General features: G+C 29.9%; 1 protein-coding gene and 1 long non-coding RNA gene across 2 annotated transcripts; one reads left to right on the top strand and one right to left on the bottom strand.

Annotated features, from left to right (window-relative positions):
* Positions 1–5,615: 5,615 nt before the first annotated feature.
* On the bottom strand, positions 5,616–10,132 carry LOC124897170. Its single transcript, XR_007053846.1, has 3 exons — positions 9,267–10,132; positions 8,853–9,008; positions 5,616–5,861 (listed from the first exon to the last, which is right to left on the bottom strand). It is a non-coding gene; the product is annotated as an uncharacterized LOC124897170 (long non-coding RNA).
* Positions 10,133–15,626: 5,494 nt separating this feature from the next.
* LOC107862495 (homeobox-leucine zipper protein HAT5) lies at positions 15,627–18,290 on the top strand. Its single transcript, XM_016708096.2, has 3 exons — positions 15,627–16,464; positions 17,106–17,491; positions 17,591–18,290. The coding sequence occupies exons 1-3, from the start codon at positions 16,338–16,340 to the stop codon at positions 18,044–18,046; spliced, it is 969 nt and encodes a 322-aa protein (XP_016563582.1). The 5' UTR covers positions 15,627–16,337; the 3' UTR covers positions 18,047–18,290.
* Positions 18,291–20,279: the final 1,989 nt, after the last annotated feature.

Here is a 20,279-nt window from a genome sequence, read left to right as displayed (position 1 = left end):
ATTTAATCATTAAAAAACATAATGTATCAGTACCTAACATTACCAACATCATCAAAAAATCATTAATGTTTCTATCAACTTCCTAGTTTTGTAATATCCAACAAGCAAACAAATAAACAACTACTTAATATGTAAAACACTGTCTCTTTTTTTTTTGTGCAAACTTGCTCCTTGGCCTTGGTGGATCATCATTCTCACTAAAGTATCTGTTTTCTGCTTTTTCAAACCCATACTTGCACAAAAGAGAAGAATATCACAGACGATGGTATTGAGCATCAATACCCAACCATAGAATGCCTAATCCCTCACTCAGATACTCGGCATAAACAACCACAAATACACCACAATCTCTGCATTTCAAAAAATAATTAAGTTAAAAATATTAATATACATGAGTACGGTAGTGAAAACAAACGAAAAGTTAATGTAATACGTACAAACTTCCACTATCTTGTTATGCTATCTCAGATATATATTCCAAAATGGATCCCGTTCGGACTTTTCCTCGTATGATTTCAGTGCAGTCCAGTCAGTGGGTACCTTGTGCTAAAACTTACTGTACTGAAGGTATGTCAGAATCTTTACAACCAACTTTTCAATGTCACTTGTTTGTTTTCTTTTTCGTGAAGAGGCCATTGAATCATACACACGAATTCATCGATCCTTTAAAGCAATGACTGCCAATATCCAGTGAAAGGCGTCGTCACAGTTAATTGGGACAAATACCTCATTAACCATATGCCAAGGCTGACCTGCGCATGTACTCAATCCTTTGATTGTGTTAATCAGTGACTTCTCCATATCAGCAACCTCATCAGTTCTGGCAGATGTATCTTGAGTTGCAAGATCCTTAGCAACGTCTGAATTGTAGTAATTCACATATGCCTTATCGATGTACACTTTGAAAAAAACAATCTGTGGTAGTGTATCTGCTGATTGGAAAATTCGTGTTCTTGTACTTCTTCCTCAAGTAGTACATAATAACATCCAGATGCTGTTCAAATTGTAATAAAGTGGTATGTTATGGCAATCAACCGTAATAAGTAATAATTAGATACAAATTATTGGTATCTAATGTAATAACTTTATAAATACTGGTAACTGTAAGATCAACAAATGAACAACATATATATTCATATAGAAAAATTTCAATTATCTTTACTAACAGTAAAGATGCAAATATTACAAAAACAAGTTTCGTTAGCACGATATTTAGCTTAAACAATTATTATAACATGTGCAGTCAATGTAACTCATGTAATAGACTTTAATACTTCATCATAGAAATCACACAATACGAAAACTATTTACTATTGAAAATCTGCTTAAACAAAGTTTTAAGAAAAAATGAAGGTAATACCTCATCATTCCAGTACTTGTTCTGTTGATACATCAAGTAAAACCAATTCTTTGATTTTGAAAAAGCAACTACGAAATCTAGTTGACGAAATTCAAGTGTTGAACAATTAACCTTGTAGTGATCATCATCATCTTTCCTGTAGCATAAAAGTACAGTTGATTTGAAAAAATAAATAAATAGTAAGTTGTATATTACTGGTGAATTTAGAATAAGACGTGTTGCTTACTTTTTCGTGTGTTGCTTGTAGAGGCCATCATGAATCCATTCTTCAAATATTTCCATCTCCACAATTGGTGAATCCCCAGTAATGTGATAGCCTTCGAATGGGAATTTTTTTCGCTCATTAGAAGCCGACTTTTTTTTTTCTTTAGAACTTGATCCGAAATGGGTCAAAAAAGAAGAACGATAAATCTTTGATGGCTTTCTTGAGCGTGGTGCAAGTGCATTTTTATTAGCCGACACATTCTTTTATGGCGTAGAAAAGGCAGACAAAATTGTGGTGTAGCTAATCTCGTACTCTACTGGAGTTGTTGGTGGAGGCTTGTAAATCGTTAATGTCAAATCATGTTCTCGACCTGGAATAATACTTTCAAGCGGCTGAATTTCTTCAACAGCTATGTCACTCTGCTTCTCAATTCCAACATCTTGAAAATGATTTGAAACCTTAACAAATTTATTATAAATAAAGTCCACTATTTTTAAATTTATCAATAAGTAGAAACTTGTATCTGAAGTTTATTATAACTTGTATCTGAACTTTATTTTAACTTGCATTTCAACTTTAAATTAACTTGTCTTTAGACTTTAGTTTAACATGTATCTAAACGTAACTTAACTTGTATATAAATTTTGTGTTAACTTGTATCTGAACTTTATTTTAACTTATATTTCAACTTTAATTTGACATGTATTTGCACTTTAGTTTAACATGTATCTAAACTTAACTTAAATTGTATATAAATTTTGTATTAACTTGTATATGAACTTTATTTAACTTGTATTTGAACTGTATTTAAACTTGTAACTCAATTTTATTTTAACTTGTATCTCAACTGTGTTTTACCTTGTATGTAAACTTTATTTTTAATCTGCAATATGTAAACTTTATTTTTAATCTGCAATATTAATAAAATAACTGTGTTCATTTTTTTAGTGAATTAGATTCTTACAACTAAATTAACTAAACTGTACAAGATATGTAAATGTTGATTACATATATGATTTAGTTTACATTTATCATTTCAAGCATGCAAAAATAGTCATGTTAATTAGAAAACACATAATGAATGTTTATTATCTTTTCATGTTGTTCACCCTTCTTGAGAAATGATGTTACTTGGTTGGCTTTATCATCCTTCAACCGGTTTGTCAGTTTCTTTTACTATACTGTCAGTACTCGTAGGCCCTGCATTATCAACAACGGTAGCTGAAGGATCACATTCTTGCCGGCTCTATTTTACAATAGTTTCCTGCAGATTTTTTTTCAGAGAATAAAAAAAATTTAATATAATATAATTAGTTAATTACTACCTTTGAGAAGTACGTACATATTGATACATATAAACATTTTTATAAGATAATTCAAATAGTAAATATGTACTAATGGGTACCTCCATTTCCTCTATTTTTTTTTGAGACACTATGTGGACTGACGGGATTAGTATGACATTCAAAATTAGTAACATCATCTGAATGTGCAGGGATTTTTCGGCTTTGTTTTGCAATTTTTTCCTAAAATTGAAAGATGAGAAGCATGAATAAATTCAATATACTCGTTAATAAATGTGTGTTGTTTTACAACATCTTACCTGCTTCACAGTCTCATTTTTCTGCTCCAATGAATTCAAAACTTCAGTGAATCTAGCGTTCATCAGACGCTCCAAATCTTTGAATTTTTGGTCAATCTAGTAAATATGCAAGTTGATTAATTAAAATTTATACAACAATAAATTGTAGATCCTTACATATGTCTTCATGTATGCCTTCATTTCGGATCTAACGAATGTAGGTTCGATTTAACCACAAGGTCTTGCTTGTTTAATGTGGATGTTGAATTAGCATCAACTTTACTCTTTTCTTTCATATTTGCTTGTTTCGCCAGTATTTATTAAGCATAAAAAATAACATAATATAGAAACGTTTTCATTATGAGAAAAATATAAAATATGTTGATAAGGAAAATATCTGTTGTCTGGTTTTTTTCTGCCTCTCGCAACTGCGTTTGTTTTTTACGATCTGATCTTCTTCCTGTCGGAACATCTTTTCCAGTCTTTGTCATAGGTTTAGATACTGAACGAGATACATGTATCGATTGCCTCATTAAAAATTATGGAGGGGTAGAACTGAAGTCATCTAAACTGTCATGATCTTCGGTAACTTGGGGTACATTGACTCTGTAACTCCTCCGATCTTGATTTTTAGATGACGATGGTATCGAAGATGTACCATGTTGTTTAGATGCAAAACTAGTGCGCGCCAAATCAAGTTTTTCAAACTCGTCCGCAGTAGGAACAATGTTGGTATATGAATACTATGTACAGAAAAATTATTCATTAAATATTATTACGATTAAAAATATAAAAACTATAATGCAATGTATGAAAAAAGTTCAATCATTGTCGTACCTTGCTAAACATTCCGGTAATAAACTGATTAAACTGTGGCCGGACTGCAACAACCTTCCAATTCAATATGCGAGGTATGTTATTTCCCTCCTTGACAGCAACTTTGGATTCAACATTTAAACAAAGTTCAAACATCCACACATTAAGAACCTGTGGGATACCACCTAACCTATAAAGTTGCTTCTCCATTGAAAATTCTTGCCTAAGTGAGGCCATCAACCTGGAGAAAGATACTTTACCCCAAGGAAAGAATTGATATTTTCCATGTTCAACCATTTTGAAATCAAAAAATGGCACGGGAGAAGCATTCAACTGTGAGTAGATAAAAGTGTGTATGAAATATAGAATTGTCATCTAGAGGGCATCCTCTTTGTTTTCAAAATTTCTCTTTAGAAAACGTTCCACCAATGCATCCTTATCTACACCATTGATTGATTGTGGAAAATACCTTTTCATAAGCCTACTTGGAGAAGACTCTACATAATTGAAATCATCAACATTCCCAAAACAGTTTAAGCCAATAATCAAAGCAAATTCATTGACTGAAAATCTAAGGATCTGGCCTTTGACAAAAACAGGTATCTCTTCTTGATTTGTTTGCTCGATCTCGAGCATAAGAATACATTTTGTTATTTGTCCAATATAATTAGAAATAGGCATGTTGAGATAACATCCGAAGATAGTCTTCTCAAATAAGTGTAACACTTCTTGCCCGACAACTGTATTAATTTCATCCTTAAATCTTAAATTGCATAAACTTACAAATCTAAGAGGATGACTTGGAATTTCCTTTATAACATAACTCAATTCCTAAAACAAAAACAAACAATAGTGAAAAAATTAGTCTATATGCAACAACTCTACATTAAGACATTACAATAAAAACAAATACTCTAATAACAACATACTTTAGAAACAAGTTAATACAACATGTATGTATGTAGGTATTAACTTATATTTTTTGTTGTATGACTTTCAATAACAATTAAACCAACACTAGATACATTTCCAGAAATTAACAGTAAGTACCAGATACAAGTCAACATAACATGTATCTATTTAAAAACTTGTATCTTTTGTTCTATCACTTTGAATAATAATTAAACAACACTAGATACATTTCAAACTATTAACAGTTAGTACCAGATACAAGTTAACATGACATGTATCTATCAAGTCATAACTTCTATCTCTTATAATATAATTTTCAGTCAAGTTTAAACATCGACGGATACATATCAAATCATTAACAACAACTCACAGATACAAGACAACATAACATGTATCTAATGACATGAAACTTGTATCTTTTGTTATATGACTTTCAATAACAATTAAACAACACTAGACACATTTCAAGCAATTAACAGTTAGTGCCAGATACAAGTTAACATAAAATGTATCTATGAAGTCATAACTTGTATCTTTTATAATATAATTTTCAGTCAAGTTTAAACACCAATAGATACATATCAAAGCATTAACAACAAGCAACAGATACAAGACAACATAACATGTATCTAATAACAAGAAACTTGTATCTTTTGTTATATTAGTTACAATATCAAAATAAATCACAAGATACATATAAATTATTAGCAACAAAGCACCGGATAAAAAAATAAATTTTATCAGAAACGTATCATCCATCACAAAATATGTATCTCGGCCTAAAATTGAACAAATCTGAACATGCAATTACCTTAGGAAGCTCATCTCTACAAATTTCTTCAACAACTCTTCTTATCTTGATGGGAGCTTTACTTTCAGGGCTGTTGTGTCCTCTTCTCTTATAACCACTTTCTTTTCTCTGGTCCTTCTTAGCAATTTTTTGACATAATTTCTTTATAGTTTGGGGATCGTTTCTATGTTTTGACCTATTTTCATAAAAACCATCAATTTTATAGTCAAAATCTCCCGGAATAAAATTTACAACTTCTTGAGATCTTTGAAACATTCTAATTGAGAAACTCCAAGACTAAAAGAAGATCCAGACTCTCTATTCATGCTGCTAATTCAAATAATGGAGCAAAAAAAAAAGTGAAATTGAAGAAATCTCTCTACCAAAATACTCAACTTTCAGATATCTTTACTTGTGGCAACAAATTTTATGAAAAAAAATATAAAAAAAGAATTAAATAAGTTGAAACTGATTTTATGGGGGAAATTACCTTGATTGAATTTTTTGAATCAGATGGAGAAGATGGATAGAAAATAGTCAGATTTTGCGTCGTTCAAAGAGGAAATGTGGAGTATTTTTTGATAAAGAGCCGCCTTTTTAGTTATAGGGTTAACTTGTATCTCACAACTAATAAAAAATATGAAATGTTGGAATTTGAGTAAGTTTTAAGAAGTGGGGAAATTTTTAGAAGTTTAGAAACTTATATTGTTTATTTAGGTAATTTTTCCTTGATACAACCACATGATATGTAATTAAAACAAAATTAAAAACCAACATTTTTAAGCCCAAAGGCCCAAAAAAGAAAAAGATTCCCTACTCCGGTACTCCCCACTCTCTCATGGTTTAATTTATTTATTTTTTTAGCTTTTATCTCTGTGTATTAGATATTAAGTTTTTTTTTTAACTTTTCCATATGTTATCTTTTTAATTTAGATTTTTTTGAAAATCTTGACTCGAACACTACTTAAATATGGTCTAAATCATATATAAGGAGAAAAATTTTCCTATTACCTTCTAGCTTCTTGTGTGGGCACATAAAAAAAAGTGAGGACCTTACTCTCACTTTCTTGATTCAATGTAACCTTAAAAAAAAATTGTAATAGATGTGTATCAGCTATTAATTCCAGAATCATTAATCTTTTATATTCTAGCTTTTTATCTTTCATTATCTATAATCTATAATCTATAATCTATATCTATAATATATTAAAAGCGTGAAGACCTTAGAAAAGTGATTCAAACTTTTTACCCTTAATTAAAAGACTCTTCTTTAGACAAAACTATCTTTTCACTATTTTCTTAATTTATTATTTAATTATTTTTTATTATATTAACTTCCTAAAATATATTGGACTCCTAAAATAATTGGTAGGAAAATTAATTAATATTTTCATTTCTACTAGACTTCCTAAAATATATGGTAGGAGAATTAATTAATATTTTTATTTCTACTAGACTTCCTAAAATATATGGACTCCTAAATTGTATGGTAGAAAAATTAATTAATATTTTCCTTTCTACGGTTCAATTAGAAAAATACTCCTAAAATAGACTCTATTAAGGAAATACTTCTATAAATATTAAAATGTACGTTAAAATAGAAAACAAACAGGTTTGTCTATTGGGAGAATATGATTGATGTTCATCTAACTTGATTTGATTGCATGTCTAGATTGATGGATGCTTGATTTTCTAATTCTCAACTTCTTCACTGTTTTTGTCAGCATAATAGAATTCAACATATGTGTGTGTGTGTGTATATATATATATATATATATATATATCTTTTTTGTTTTCATTCAAAATCATTCTTTAAGTCAAAAATTTCGCTCAGACAAGAATTAGTTGGATCAAAATCATAGCTTTGTGATCATTATTATATTATCTTACTATAGTTTACAGGTCATAGATGAATGCCGGTTGACTTTGAAGAATTTCTTGTATAAAAGTTAGATTTAATTGTATTGTTTTGATATCTTCATTATCTTATTGTTTTATTTTAATTTACAGATGTTAGACGAATGTGGATCGACTTTGAATTTTTTTTAGGTAAAGGTTAGGTTTAATTGTATTACCGTAATATCTCTATTAGTTTGTTATTTTGTGGTAGTTTACAGTTCGTAGATGAAGTTTAATTATATTGTTTTGATATCACTTTTATAGTATTATTTTGTTGCAGTTTACAGGTGATAGATAAATGTAGGTCGGCTTTGAGGATTTTTTTTATGTAAAGGTTAGGTTTAGTTGTATTATTTTGATATCTCTATTATCATATTATTTTGTTATTGTTTACAGGTGGTAGATGAGTGTCGGACGATTTTGAGAAAATTTTTGTGTATAAAGATTAGATTTAATTGTATTATTTTGATGTCGGACGACTTTGAGAATTTTTGTGTGTGTAAAGATTAGATTTAATTGTATTATTTTGATGTCTCTATCATTATATTATTTTGTTACAATTTACAAGCGGTAGATGAATGTCGATCACCTTTTAAAAATATTTTTGGTAAAAGTTAGGTTTAATAAATAAATTCTCCATCTTTACATACGCAAAAGATATTAAATTTAATTATTATATTCAGCTTTATTATTTAAATAAATATCCTATTTAGTGTAATGTTTGAACTCATTAAACTGAGGTACACGCGCAAGATACGTACACCTAAACTAGTATTTAATATATGTCTTTTGTTCCTTGTAAATTCTTTTTATTCATTTTGTATATTGATTTTTAATAGATCAAGTCACTGCTTAAACAATTCTCAAATATTTACCTTACAGATTAAATGAAACATATCGATCAAATATATCCCTCTACTTTCATTAATTGGCTAATTTTTTCCTTTGTTATACTATGGGGCTATTTATACTCTCACTGTTAGCAAACTTGTCAAATATACCCTTCAACTTAACAGTTTTCACATTCATATCAAAATTGCCCCGTTAAAATTGAAATCACCAGCTGAAAATATAGGACACGAAACTCGTCCTGAACCTAATTTTCTCACTGTTGTGCAACAACTTATTGCCAAGATATTTCCTGCAACTTCTGTATTATATGTTTTATCAACTGATGTATAAAGAATACGTGCAATAGTAATCATCAGATTACTATTCAAGAGATTTGCTTGCAGCACAAGACGGCTAAAATAACCTGATAACAAAGCAATGGTCGCTAAGGACATACCGCTTCCTGCATAATCCACAGACCATTTCTTGAATAGGGGAATGAACATTTCAGCAATCCGTGGCAGCTCTGGTGTTCTAATTAAACCATTTCACCTCCTCAAATTCAATTGATTTTTTATGCGCTCTCCAAGAAAGTCGGATGATTGGGGATAGGCTGATGTAAAGCAAGAAGGAGAAGAACATGAAAATACGAAAAAAAGGACCAGAGATTACAAACTGTGATATACAGTCCCTTCTCCACATATAGAAGACACACAAACATATAAGAGTTCATGATGTGAGTTCCAGAATGAATATGATCAAAGGAGAGCATAAAAACTGAATGAGCCAGAAATCGATAAGCTTAACACTTAAACTACATAACACTACATGCAAGTCCATTTGTGGAGAAGTTTAAGATAGTCAAACTTACATTTCATGAACATAAGAAACATTGTTGCTGCGCTTGCGAGAAAGAAATACTTCCACTTCTATTGCAGCTTTGAACAAAGCATAAATTGCTACTGTGCAATAGTATATGCTTTTAGTTGTCGCATGGGTTCCAAAGTTCGGGAACTTGGCAATTATTATAGGCATGAGCTAAGTGTTCAATATAGAAAATCACAATTGATATTAACCTTCACAGTTTAAAAATTGAATCACAAATGCACAATGTGTCAGAAATATTTACTAGCGGAACTGCAGGCTGTACTTCCATACCTGATATGCGATGCTTTTATGTTAGGCATGCACATAAACCCCAACCCATGTCATCGCAAGCTCGGGCCTATTTTTAGCCAATTCAAGGTCTCTGTACTGCAACTGAAAAGTTTCTTGCAGATTGATGCAGTACCCACACAAGACAATTGACTCGACTGAAGTCCAGCTCATCTCTGTGACTACTGACAAAAGAAAGTCCAATAATGTTTTGGTCAGGGTTGCGCTGCCACTGATCCTAGTGCTTATGAAGGAATGCATTTCACTCAAATATTTTGGGACGATGATCAGAAAGATATACTTGCAGAATGAGTATTTTACATAGCCAAAACTTCGCTCTTTCACATATATATTTGATGAACACAGTTTCTTACAACCACATTTTGATAAGTTTCTTACAAAATTCATCAGTAAATTCTATTTATGGATGAAATATGAAGACATCAGAGGTCTCAAGGACTTTTGTATTGTCACAAATATGTATAATTTAGAGACTTGTGATGGGCTATCAATTTAATAACCGTAAATAAACTAGTAGAATTGCTTAACCTTTTATGCAGATGGTGTTTATAGTTTCCTGAAAAAATCATTCAACGTTAGTGGTTAATTTTTAATTCCTTCAAAATAATTTTAGACAACTAAACTCAAGTGGTTAAAGGAGAACTTAACGCTGAATGAAGGACAATCACCCAAGAAGCATCAAATCTTACATTTGTCAATCGGGTGTATTACCATTGTACGCATTTTTTTTTAGAGAAAAGGAAAACATGAAAAATTTATTATCAAACTTTTTACTATTGCAAGAATGAAAAAGGAACACAGTGCTTAGTATTTACAATAACGTATCTCATCACGTTTATTCAAGGACGTCTCAATAAAATTAGTGGCTTAAAATTATATTTTAGTTTGAGTTCTTAAAAATATACATATAAATAATAAATGACAAACTAATGTTATTTTTTCTTGTTTTTTTTATAATTGTTTTTTAGTGTAGTATTATATTTCACATAATAATATTATTATTTATAATAATAAAAATTAATTCAAATTAATAAGATATTAGCCATGCGTTTTCAATACATTACCTTGTATGTTATTGTAAATATATTATTTATTATTATGAAAATTTGAGTAGCTTAATTTAAAGTTTCAAAATATTTCTATTGAATGATGATAGTTTTATTTACTTTATTTGATATTGTCAAAAAGAAAAGAAAATTATAAAATTAATAATTAAAATAATTTGAGGCCTTGAAATTTTGAATAAAATAAAAATTTTACTAATCTCACCCTTGAGTTACTCCTGCGTTCATCACATATATATTTCTTCTCTCCCTTTTCAGTAAAAAGCCTATATACATCTAGTGTTTGTTAAACTATCTAAGTATAATTTTATTGGCTTGAGTAGACACCGCCAATTTTTCTTTGCAAGATAGGACAAGATTGAGCAAAATCCAACAACTTCACCCCTTCTGATTTATATTAAAGTGGTTGAAATAGTCCTTGTGGAATCTATTCTTTCCATCTGAGCTTTCAAATATATATCCACGATAGACATTTAACCATCAGATGTCATAGTTCTAACACCATCAATATTTTTGATTTCATATATTTCTCGTAAATAAAAGCTCTTGTCATCTTTAGTACCAATCAAATTTTCAATCTCTTGCATTATCTTAACGAAAAGAAAAAATAATGACAAGAGAAAAAGAGATTCGTGTAATAACTTTTTCATACCCATCAACTTCCCCAAAATTTATTTATAAAATTACACTAAATGTAAATATACCGTAAACAACTCTACTACATTTTCTCTCTTTTCTTGTTTTCCATTTATTTATCTGGGCCGGCTAGATAAGCACAATAAATGGAGGAAACCTACTCACAAAAGTCAACTCTCGATCGACTTCCATTCTATTATCCATATGAACATGTATGCCAGATGTTTCATCAAGCTTTTTTCTAGTTTTTATTACCTTTGATTTCAACATAATTTTAACTATTACATGCCTTTAAGTCAAAAGTTTAGTACCTCTCTAATACGCAAAGATTTTAAAAAGTCTAAAGATTGTTTGTTTTATTTCTTCCATTGGACGCTTGATATATTTATTGAAATTCTAGTTCATTTGAATTGTATTGTGTATATATAATCTGTTTATGAAGAAAAATATTTTTCCAAAAGGATTTATTTTAAATTGAGAAGTTAAACTCGAGACATGTGATAAAAAATAAGGAGATCATATTCATTCCATTACAATTCAGATCTCGCTTTATTTTACGTACACATATCATTTTTCCTCCGCTTAATTCCATTAGACGAGAATCAATATTATTTCTACTTACTCGATTTTTAATAATATACGTCCTCCGTTTCAAAAAGAATAACTCATTTTCCTTTTTAATTCGTTTTTAAAAGAATGATCTCTTTTCTTTTTAGGTAATATTTTAATTTTAACTTTTCACATGACATATTTAAAATCACAAAATTAAAGAATATTTAGATACATTTAATATAATTTTAATTTAAAATCACAGGATTAAAATAAATATTTTTTTAAATGTTGTGTCAAATCACATTAAGTTATTCTTATTTAAATGGATGAGGTAGCATTTTTTAAATCAATTAAAAAGAAAAATATATCGTGAGAGTAACTAAAACTTGCAAATCCCCAAATGACAAGTGGATGGAGTGAGATGCTATAGTTACATCGCCGTTGTCGTACCAACATCTAATTTTGTAATGCTCAGAATTGTAACGTGGTAAGTAAAGAGGAATGAAGTGAATAACAGCTATGTTCATGTAACCTGGCTTTTCAAAATTTATAAAGATTAGTAGGGGACTTCTTATTTTATTTGATTTGAAAATACAAAAAGGTCCCAAAGGGGCAAAGAGAAAGAAAAACAGTATACGTCACCCCACCGACTGATTGGGACTTTGTTTTACAATTTTTTTTATTTCATGCCTCGTTGGGTGTTTGATGCCTGTATTAAAGCACGACTAATTGAAATTACATGTTGCAGAGTTTATTCGGAAGGTAGCGCACCTAACACGAATTTACATTTTTATTGCTTCCTTAGTCCGTTCCCCTATGACTTAATATGATATTTAAGAAAAAGATAAGATTTTTAAAATTTGAAATTTAAAATAATTACTAGATATTTGTATTGGTATTAATACTTTCATTAAGAATAAAAAAAAGGTTAGTAAATTAGTTCTAATAATATAAAAATATAAAATAGACATAAAATGATAAATTAACTTTTGATGGTTTAAAGTAATTGTAATTTTATATGATGTCTATTTAAATTTTTTTCACAAGTATTTTTTATAGCAATTTTGTTATATCACTTCTAATTAGTTATTATGGTCATTTAAGACGTGTCCACTTCGTTGCTTCAATCGTGATATTTGGTTAATTCTCGAAATTATATCAGTGTCACATAAATTGAAATAGAAGAAAAAGTATTATAAATTATAATAATCAAAATCTTAAATTATTTTTAAAATATATTTGACTATTAATGCAATAAAAGTTTAGACAAAAAAAGTGTTATAAATTACAATAACTAACGACTTAAAATGGTAAATTACAATGCCAAAAAGGTATTATAAATCGCAATAGCTAACAACTTAAAATATCTAAAAATATATTAAAAAAATTAATTATTTAAAGTTTATTTGTGTCACATAAAGTGAGACTAAAAACATACATAAAAAATAGTATAAATCATAATAATTAACAACATAAAAAATTTAAAAGATATAAAATATTTATCGGACTCTCGAAATTATATCAGTACCACTTAAATTGAAATAGAAGAAAAAGTATTATAAATCATCATAAATTAAAATGTAAATTAATTTTAAAAATATAATGGATTGTTAATGCCATAAAAGTTTAGACAAATAGAGTAATATATATTAATTGAAAATTACAGAAAAGTATTATAAATTATAATAGTTAACAACTTAAACATCCAAAAGAATTAATTTGTTATATATTTATAAAAAATACTATAAACCACAATAATTAACGACTTAAAAAAATTAAAAGATACAACATATTTAGTTGATTATCGAAATCACTTAAATTAGAAAAGAAAAAAAATATTATAAATCTCAAAAATTAAAAATTTAAATTATTTTTAAAATATATTTAACTATCAATTCCACTTCTATCTTGAGTCGGGGGTCTATCGGAAACAACCTTTCAGCTTCTTTGAAGGTAGCGGTATGGACTGCTTACATTCTATCCTCTTCAGACCCCACTTTGTGGAAATATACTGGGTTTGTTGTTATTGACCATCAATACCACAAAAGTTTGAACAATGAGAGTAATATATATTATTTTAAAATACATAAAAATTATTATAATTACAATAGTTAACAACTTAAAATATTTACAAATATATTAAAAATATGATTGATTATCTAAATTCTTTTTATGTCACATATATTGAGATAAAAAAAATAAATATATGAAGCCGCTGCTAGCCCGGACCCTCGGTGTCTAGTATTATATATATTTATCAGTTCTCCCCACGCCTTTTTAACTAAATTCGAATAAATGAAAAGAAACTAGTACTACTCCTACTAAGAAAACTACTTTCCCGAAATAGGAAGATATATTTTTAGAAAATTTTGAATGATAAACTTCTGCTTAGTACAAATGTTTGTCATTATAAGTTTTCATTTTTTTCTCTTTATTCTCATTTCCTTTCTATTAACCTTATCGTCTCAAACAATACATAAATAAAGATTGGTTGAAGTGGCATACTGTGAGGGCATATATATACTATTTTATTAACGATAGGTTTATATGTATACTCAAAATATGATGGAGAATATATACGTATCATTTATCTTAATTTGAAGATATATTTGTCTCTTTTCCGAATTTGTGGCACTCTTCGGCTTTACTCAAGTCATAGGTAAAATAAATGGGTTAAATTCATTTGTAACTAGTGTTGTACTCGCCAGTGTACGCATTTTGTCAAAATCAGGTATTTTACTCTGAAGTATAGGGTATGCTTGGTATTGAAAAACTAAGGGTGTGTTTGGTACGAAGGAAAATGTTTTTCATGGAAAATGTTTTCTTGGAAAACAAGTTGATTTCTTACTTGTTTTCCTATGTTTGGTTGATGGATAGAAAATATTTTCCGAAAAATATTTTGTAATGTTTGGTTGGAAAATGAAAAAATAATAATCTTTAGCTAAAGCATAAAAATACATTTTAGAAAAATATTTTTTGATCTCAAAAAATATTTTTTGGGGTGTGTTCGATATGAAGGAGGAGAAATATTTTTTTTTAAAATAAATTGTTTCTTACTTATATTTAGGGGTGAACATTTAGTTTGTTCGGTTTGATTGTTGAATATCGGTACGGTTTTTTAGTTTTCGGATTGACGAAAATAACAATCATAACCAAACCAAAATTATTTTGGTTTGGTTCTGTTTTTACAGATTCGGTTCGGTTATTTCGTATTTTTATTTTGATTTTGAAGATTAAAGTAGTGATCATTTAAAATTGATAATTTTTCTAGAAAAATGATCTTTTGTTCAAACTTATTTTTATTCTCAAATATAATTAATTCAACACGAATAAAATAATCATAAATATCGACTTTGCCGAGTCATCACCGTTGGCATGGCGACAATGGCCGCACGCAACAGCGACTGTCGACGACAGTGACGAACTGAGCAAACGACTGCAACTGTCGTTGGCGATGTTGAAATTTCAAATGAACTGAGGATGGATGAGCGTCGTTGTAGCCTTCACGTTACTATTACGGTCAAAAGCAAAACAACATATTGGGATTTAGGTTTACTAAATGATTATAATTTATATATTTATATGTTATATTAGATTATATTATATTTTTAGTAAATTACATATAATATGAAATATATATATATATATATATATATATATATATATATTATTTATATAATTTTGATTTTTCGGTTTATCCGATTTTTTTTTTGAAATTTCGAAAACCAAACCGTTTAACCAAATTTCTAAAATTTGAAACCAAAACCGTTTAACCGTTTAATAGAGGAGTCCTTCTTATTTTAGAAAAATATTTTAAAACTCTTTTTGACTGATTAAAATCATTTTTTTTTTTAAAAAAAAGAGTCCATACGAAACACACATAGGTATTGCATAAATTAAATTAAAATTTTCTAGATGAATTTTATTTATAATAAACGGTAAAGACTTATTCAAAAATACGATACTCCTCCTATGATATATTTTCTAAAAAATTATTCATTAGGTTAACCTTTCATCTTTTTTTTTTTTTTTTTTTTTTTGTTTTATAAGTATCTGTTGCCAAGAGGAACCAATCAAAAACTTTAGTCACATCTCTTCTCTGCTCCAACACTGCTCCGCCTTATTCCCCCAACACACACACACACACACACACACTAAAAAATAGTCTTCTGGTTCTATTGATCTAGGTCATCCTTGTTTGTTTGTTATATCATATCCTTGTTTTTGAGTTATTAAGCAAGGGTGATGATGTTCATGGTGATCGGCAGCAGGTGCTCTCATACTTCCCACATCACTGAAATTATAATCACAAGCTTCTTTCGCCACAAGCTGTAGATCCTTAGTATTTTCTACATATATACTTCTTATACAACAAAAAGATTAAAAAGGGGTACTTATCAAGAGCTCCAAATTCTTGATTAACATAAAGGAAACAGGGGGCTATGGGTGTTTCTTGAAAAGGATCAAGCTTGGCTTTATATATAAAAAAAAAACGTCTGTGGAATTTTGAAGCTATGATGGCTCGGGGGATGCTCTACGGTGGTGGTTCTAATTTCGATCAGAAACAGAGAGATATGTATTTTTCTACTGCTAAAGAGCATCTTGGTTCTCTTTTTGGCCCTGACTGCTCTTCTTTCTTCGGTACATACTCTTATCTTTTACTCTTATTTTGATAGCGTTGACTTTGTTTTCTCCTCTATATTTGGATTTAGGTAGTATCATGATCACATATTGACAATTAAGCTTATCAGTAAATCGAATTCTTGCATGATTAGTTTCTACAAAGTAGTCTCTTTTGTTTCTCTTCCACATGTAATGAATTTTCTGTATATGGTTAATGTTGGTATAAGTATGAGTCTTAGTTCCTTGAATTTGTGATGATTGCTTGCAATCAGGGGCAGAGATTGGTAGGATCGAGGGGATTCATCCAACCATAGTAGAAAATTATACTGTTTATATATGGTTAAAATTAATTATTTTTTTATGTATATGTAGTAGAAATCGAACCCCTTCAGCTTCTTTTGTGTTTATTTCTTCATAGTTTGATCCTTCTAAGCGAAAATCTTGCCCGCGCCACTCCCTTCTATATATACAGAATTGAACTCTGTTGGGATAGATATGATATTTGGTGATTGATCATGTGTTGTCCATTTGATTGATGAAATTGAATATGTATAGAGTGTGAGGTATACTAGATTGAAATAATATCTTGAGTGAAGTATACTAGATTTTGTCAAAATTGATACCTTGGTAATATGTTTTGTTGATATTTTATCTTTCAGGATCCAGTTCTATGGTCAGTTTCCGCGGTGTAAATGGAGGGAAGCGGTCATTCTTCGATTCATTCGATCAGGAAGACAATGAAGCTGATGAATTGGGGGAGTATTTTCATCAAGCAGAGAAGAAGAGGAGACTTACGGACAACCAAGTCCAGTTTCTTGAGAAGTGTTTTGGGGAGGAGAACAAACTTGAACCTGAAAGAAAAGTCCAGCTTGCTAAAGAACTAGGTCTGCAACCTCGCCAAATTGCAATTTGGTTTCAGAATCGTCGTGCACGATGGAAGACTAAGCAGCTAGAGAAAGAGTATGAGGAACTCAGGAATAGATATGACGATCTGAAATCAAATTACAATACTCTTCTCAAGGAAAAAGAAAATCTTAGAGTTGAAGTAAGGAGCTTTACATTTTATATTATTGTATAGTTATATTTTATTTGCGATAATCTTCTCGTGGACTATGCTTTATGTGATGGTTCAATCCTTATTCAGGTTTTCCAGCTCACCGATAAACTGCTTGTCAAGGAGAAAGGAAATGGGCAATTGACTTTGTGCGATATACAAAAACAGTCCAATGCATCGGTAGAAGTAACTGTGGCTGATCCAATTTCGAGGGTAGAACTGTCCAATGTGCCATCTCGAATTCTTAAACAGCAGAAGCAGGAAGATTTAAGCTCTGCTAAGAGCGATGTCTTCGACTCAGAGAGCCCACATTACACTGATAAGAGGCATTCCACTTTCATAGATCAGGGTGATTCTGCTCGTGTATTTGAAACTGAGCAGTCAGATTTATCTCAGGATGATGATGAAAATTTCGGAAAGGCTATGCTTTCTACTGCCAACCTGCTTGGCAAAGTCGAGGATGATGATTATCCCGCGACATCCTCAAATATGCACTACTTTGGATTTCCAAGTGACGACCAAGGTTTTGGCTTCTGGACTTACTAAGTTCATGATTGTGTATAGAAGTAATGCGGAATACTATTTTATGTGTCTAGTAATGTGTCATATATTTGGAGACAATGTATAGAGCATATATCTGTAATAAATAAAGTCCTATGTATGGATCCAGAACCCAAATGAAGTGATGAGTTCTGGTCACCAAAACAGTTGGGAACTATGGCTATTGTGCTTTTGTAAACCTGTTATGTAGCTGGTGCTTTATGTTGTTAAATCTGACTTTTTTTGTCAACTAGGAGATCATGTTTTTGCTGAAACTCCGCTATTGGAGTCACTGTTTTGACAAAAGGAGTGACCGCGAATTCAATTATATCATGATCAATTGCATAAGGTTAAAGGTCCATATGAGCCCTTGGATTTTGCGAATATGGTTATCGTTGTCCTCCATTAGGTTTGGTTCATTCATGTGTTTGTTAATAATTTTGGCTCGAAATTGCCCTTTGCTCACTTACGGACCAATATTATATAAGGAAAAGGTTCCGATTTGGCCTTTTGGATTAAAAAGTTTTTAACTTTTTTCTTCAACAAAATGGATTACACGAAGAATTCACTCATTTTTACTGCATATTGCTTCTTCCACTTAAACTCATTTGACGCCACAAGTCACAACTTACCACTCTAGATATTGCCTCCACCTATAATCACCTGTTAACGATCACGCTTCTATCTTCTTCCTTAATCTAATACATTTCTCGTTCATCATCCACCTATTCTCAAAGACGAATTTAGAATTTGAAGTCACAAGAGTCTATGGTATGTAGTTTTATCCTTCATTTCTGCAAAAGATTATTTCGATGGCTTGAATTCGTAACCTTTTGATCACATGACAATAACTTTACCAGAAGATGATGAATATATACTTTTCAAGTTTATGGAACCAAGACGTTGAAACTTGAAAGAGTTGACGTGACATGATAAGTCATAAAAAGGAACAAGTGCGATGAAAGAAGGAGCAACAACAGCAGTTGGGTGGATATTACTGGTAATAGAGGACTAATCAAAGTTGAACCTGTCAAACAGTAGCTTGTAGGGTCCTTAATTGGTTCATGAAATTAAAAAAAAAAGGATCATTATCTTTTGGATCTCAGCACATTAATATACCTAGCTTTAACCTTATTTATTCAACAAAATTGACATTCTTTTTTGGACATATATTCGATACAAGGGTAAACAAAATAAAAAGACGTTTTGGGGGGTCAGAATTGCTCTATACCTGGTCGAAAAGACAAAAACTATTTCACCAACACAATAACGAAGAAGATATATTAATGCAAAATCTAAAAACATCTCTACTGGAGATACAAGTACGTCGGAAGTGAATCTTATAGGATGTACATGAATTTAATAACTTTTGTCTAGACTTTGTATGTATATTAAATTGAGAATATTATGGAAATCCATAAACTTCAAATCATGAATCCACCATTCACTTCAACTGTCTTGTCTAATAATAGTACTAATAAAATTTGTACATCTCATACGACATCAATAGTAGACCTATTCCTACTGATTAACCAACGAAAAATATTAGACTTGTTTAAAAGACTTTGAAATAAAAATTGATAATGCTGACTCTAAAAAATTACAAGCACTTTCAAAAGAATGATAAGCTAACCAACTATGACAAATACTCTACCAAGTCATGAAGGAGAATTAAATTACTTTGTTGATTTTTAATATAACGAAAGTACGATTTTATACTTAAATATAGTTTCATGAGTTGGATATCACCACAAGTTAAACTACGTAAACTGATTATCACTTATGAACTAAATAAATTAGTGGCTAATAAGCACTTACCATAGGTGGTTGAGCAAAAAGGGTGAAGCTTTTATTAATTAATAAAATTTCATTTCTATTTTGCTTTCCTCAGGCAGAAAGGGCACTCATATTAAACTCAACAACACCAAGAAAAAGAAATAATCCTTTACTTTTGAACGTTGAAAAAGCTTTTAAGGTCCCTTTTGAACTAGAAAAGTTTTTAAAATAATAAGATGGCAGGTTTTTTATAATTCAGTTTTTTAAAAAACTTAAGTAGAAAAGAGAAATTATGTTTTGGGGAAAATTGTCCATTTAATGATGTTTTCGCAGAAAAAGAAATTATTATTTTAAATTAAAATTTAAAATCTTGTAAAGCTCCCCACCCACCCCAAATTAATTATGGGTGAATTAACTATATAAACTTATTAGATTAATTATTACAAGTTATAGCAAAACTTTT

This window comes from Capsicum annuum, chromosome 3, assembly GCF_002878395.1.
Source record: "Capsicum annuum cultivar UCD-10X-F1 chromosome 3, UCD10Xv1.1, whole genome shotgun sequence".
Classification (NCBI taxonomy): domain Eukaryota; kingdom Viridiplantae; phylum Streptophyta; class Magnoliopsida; order Solanales; family Solanaceae; genus Capsicum; species Capsicum annuum.
The sequence above is the reverse complement of the archived record's forward strand: the minus strand, read 5'-3'. Positions and strand labels throughout refer to the sequence as shown.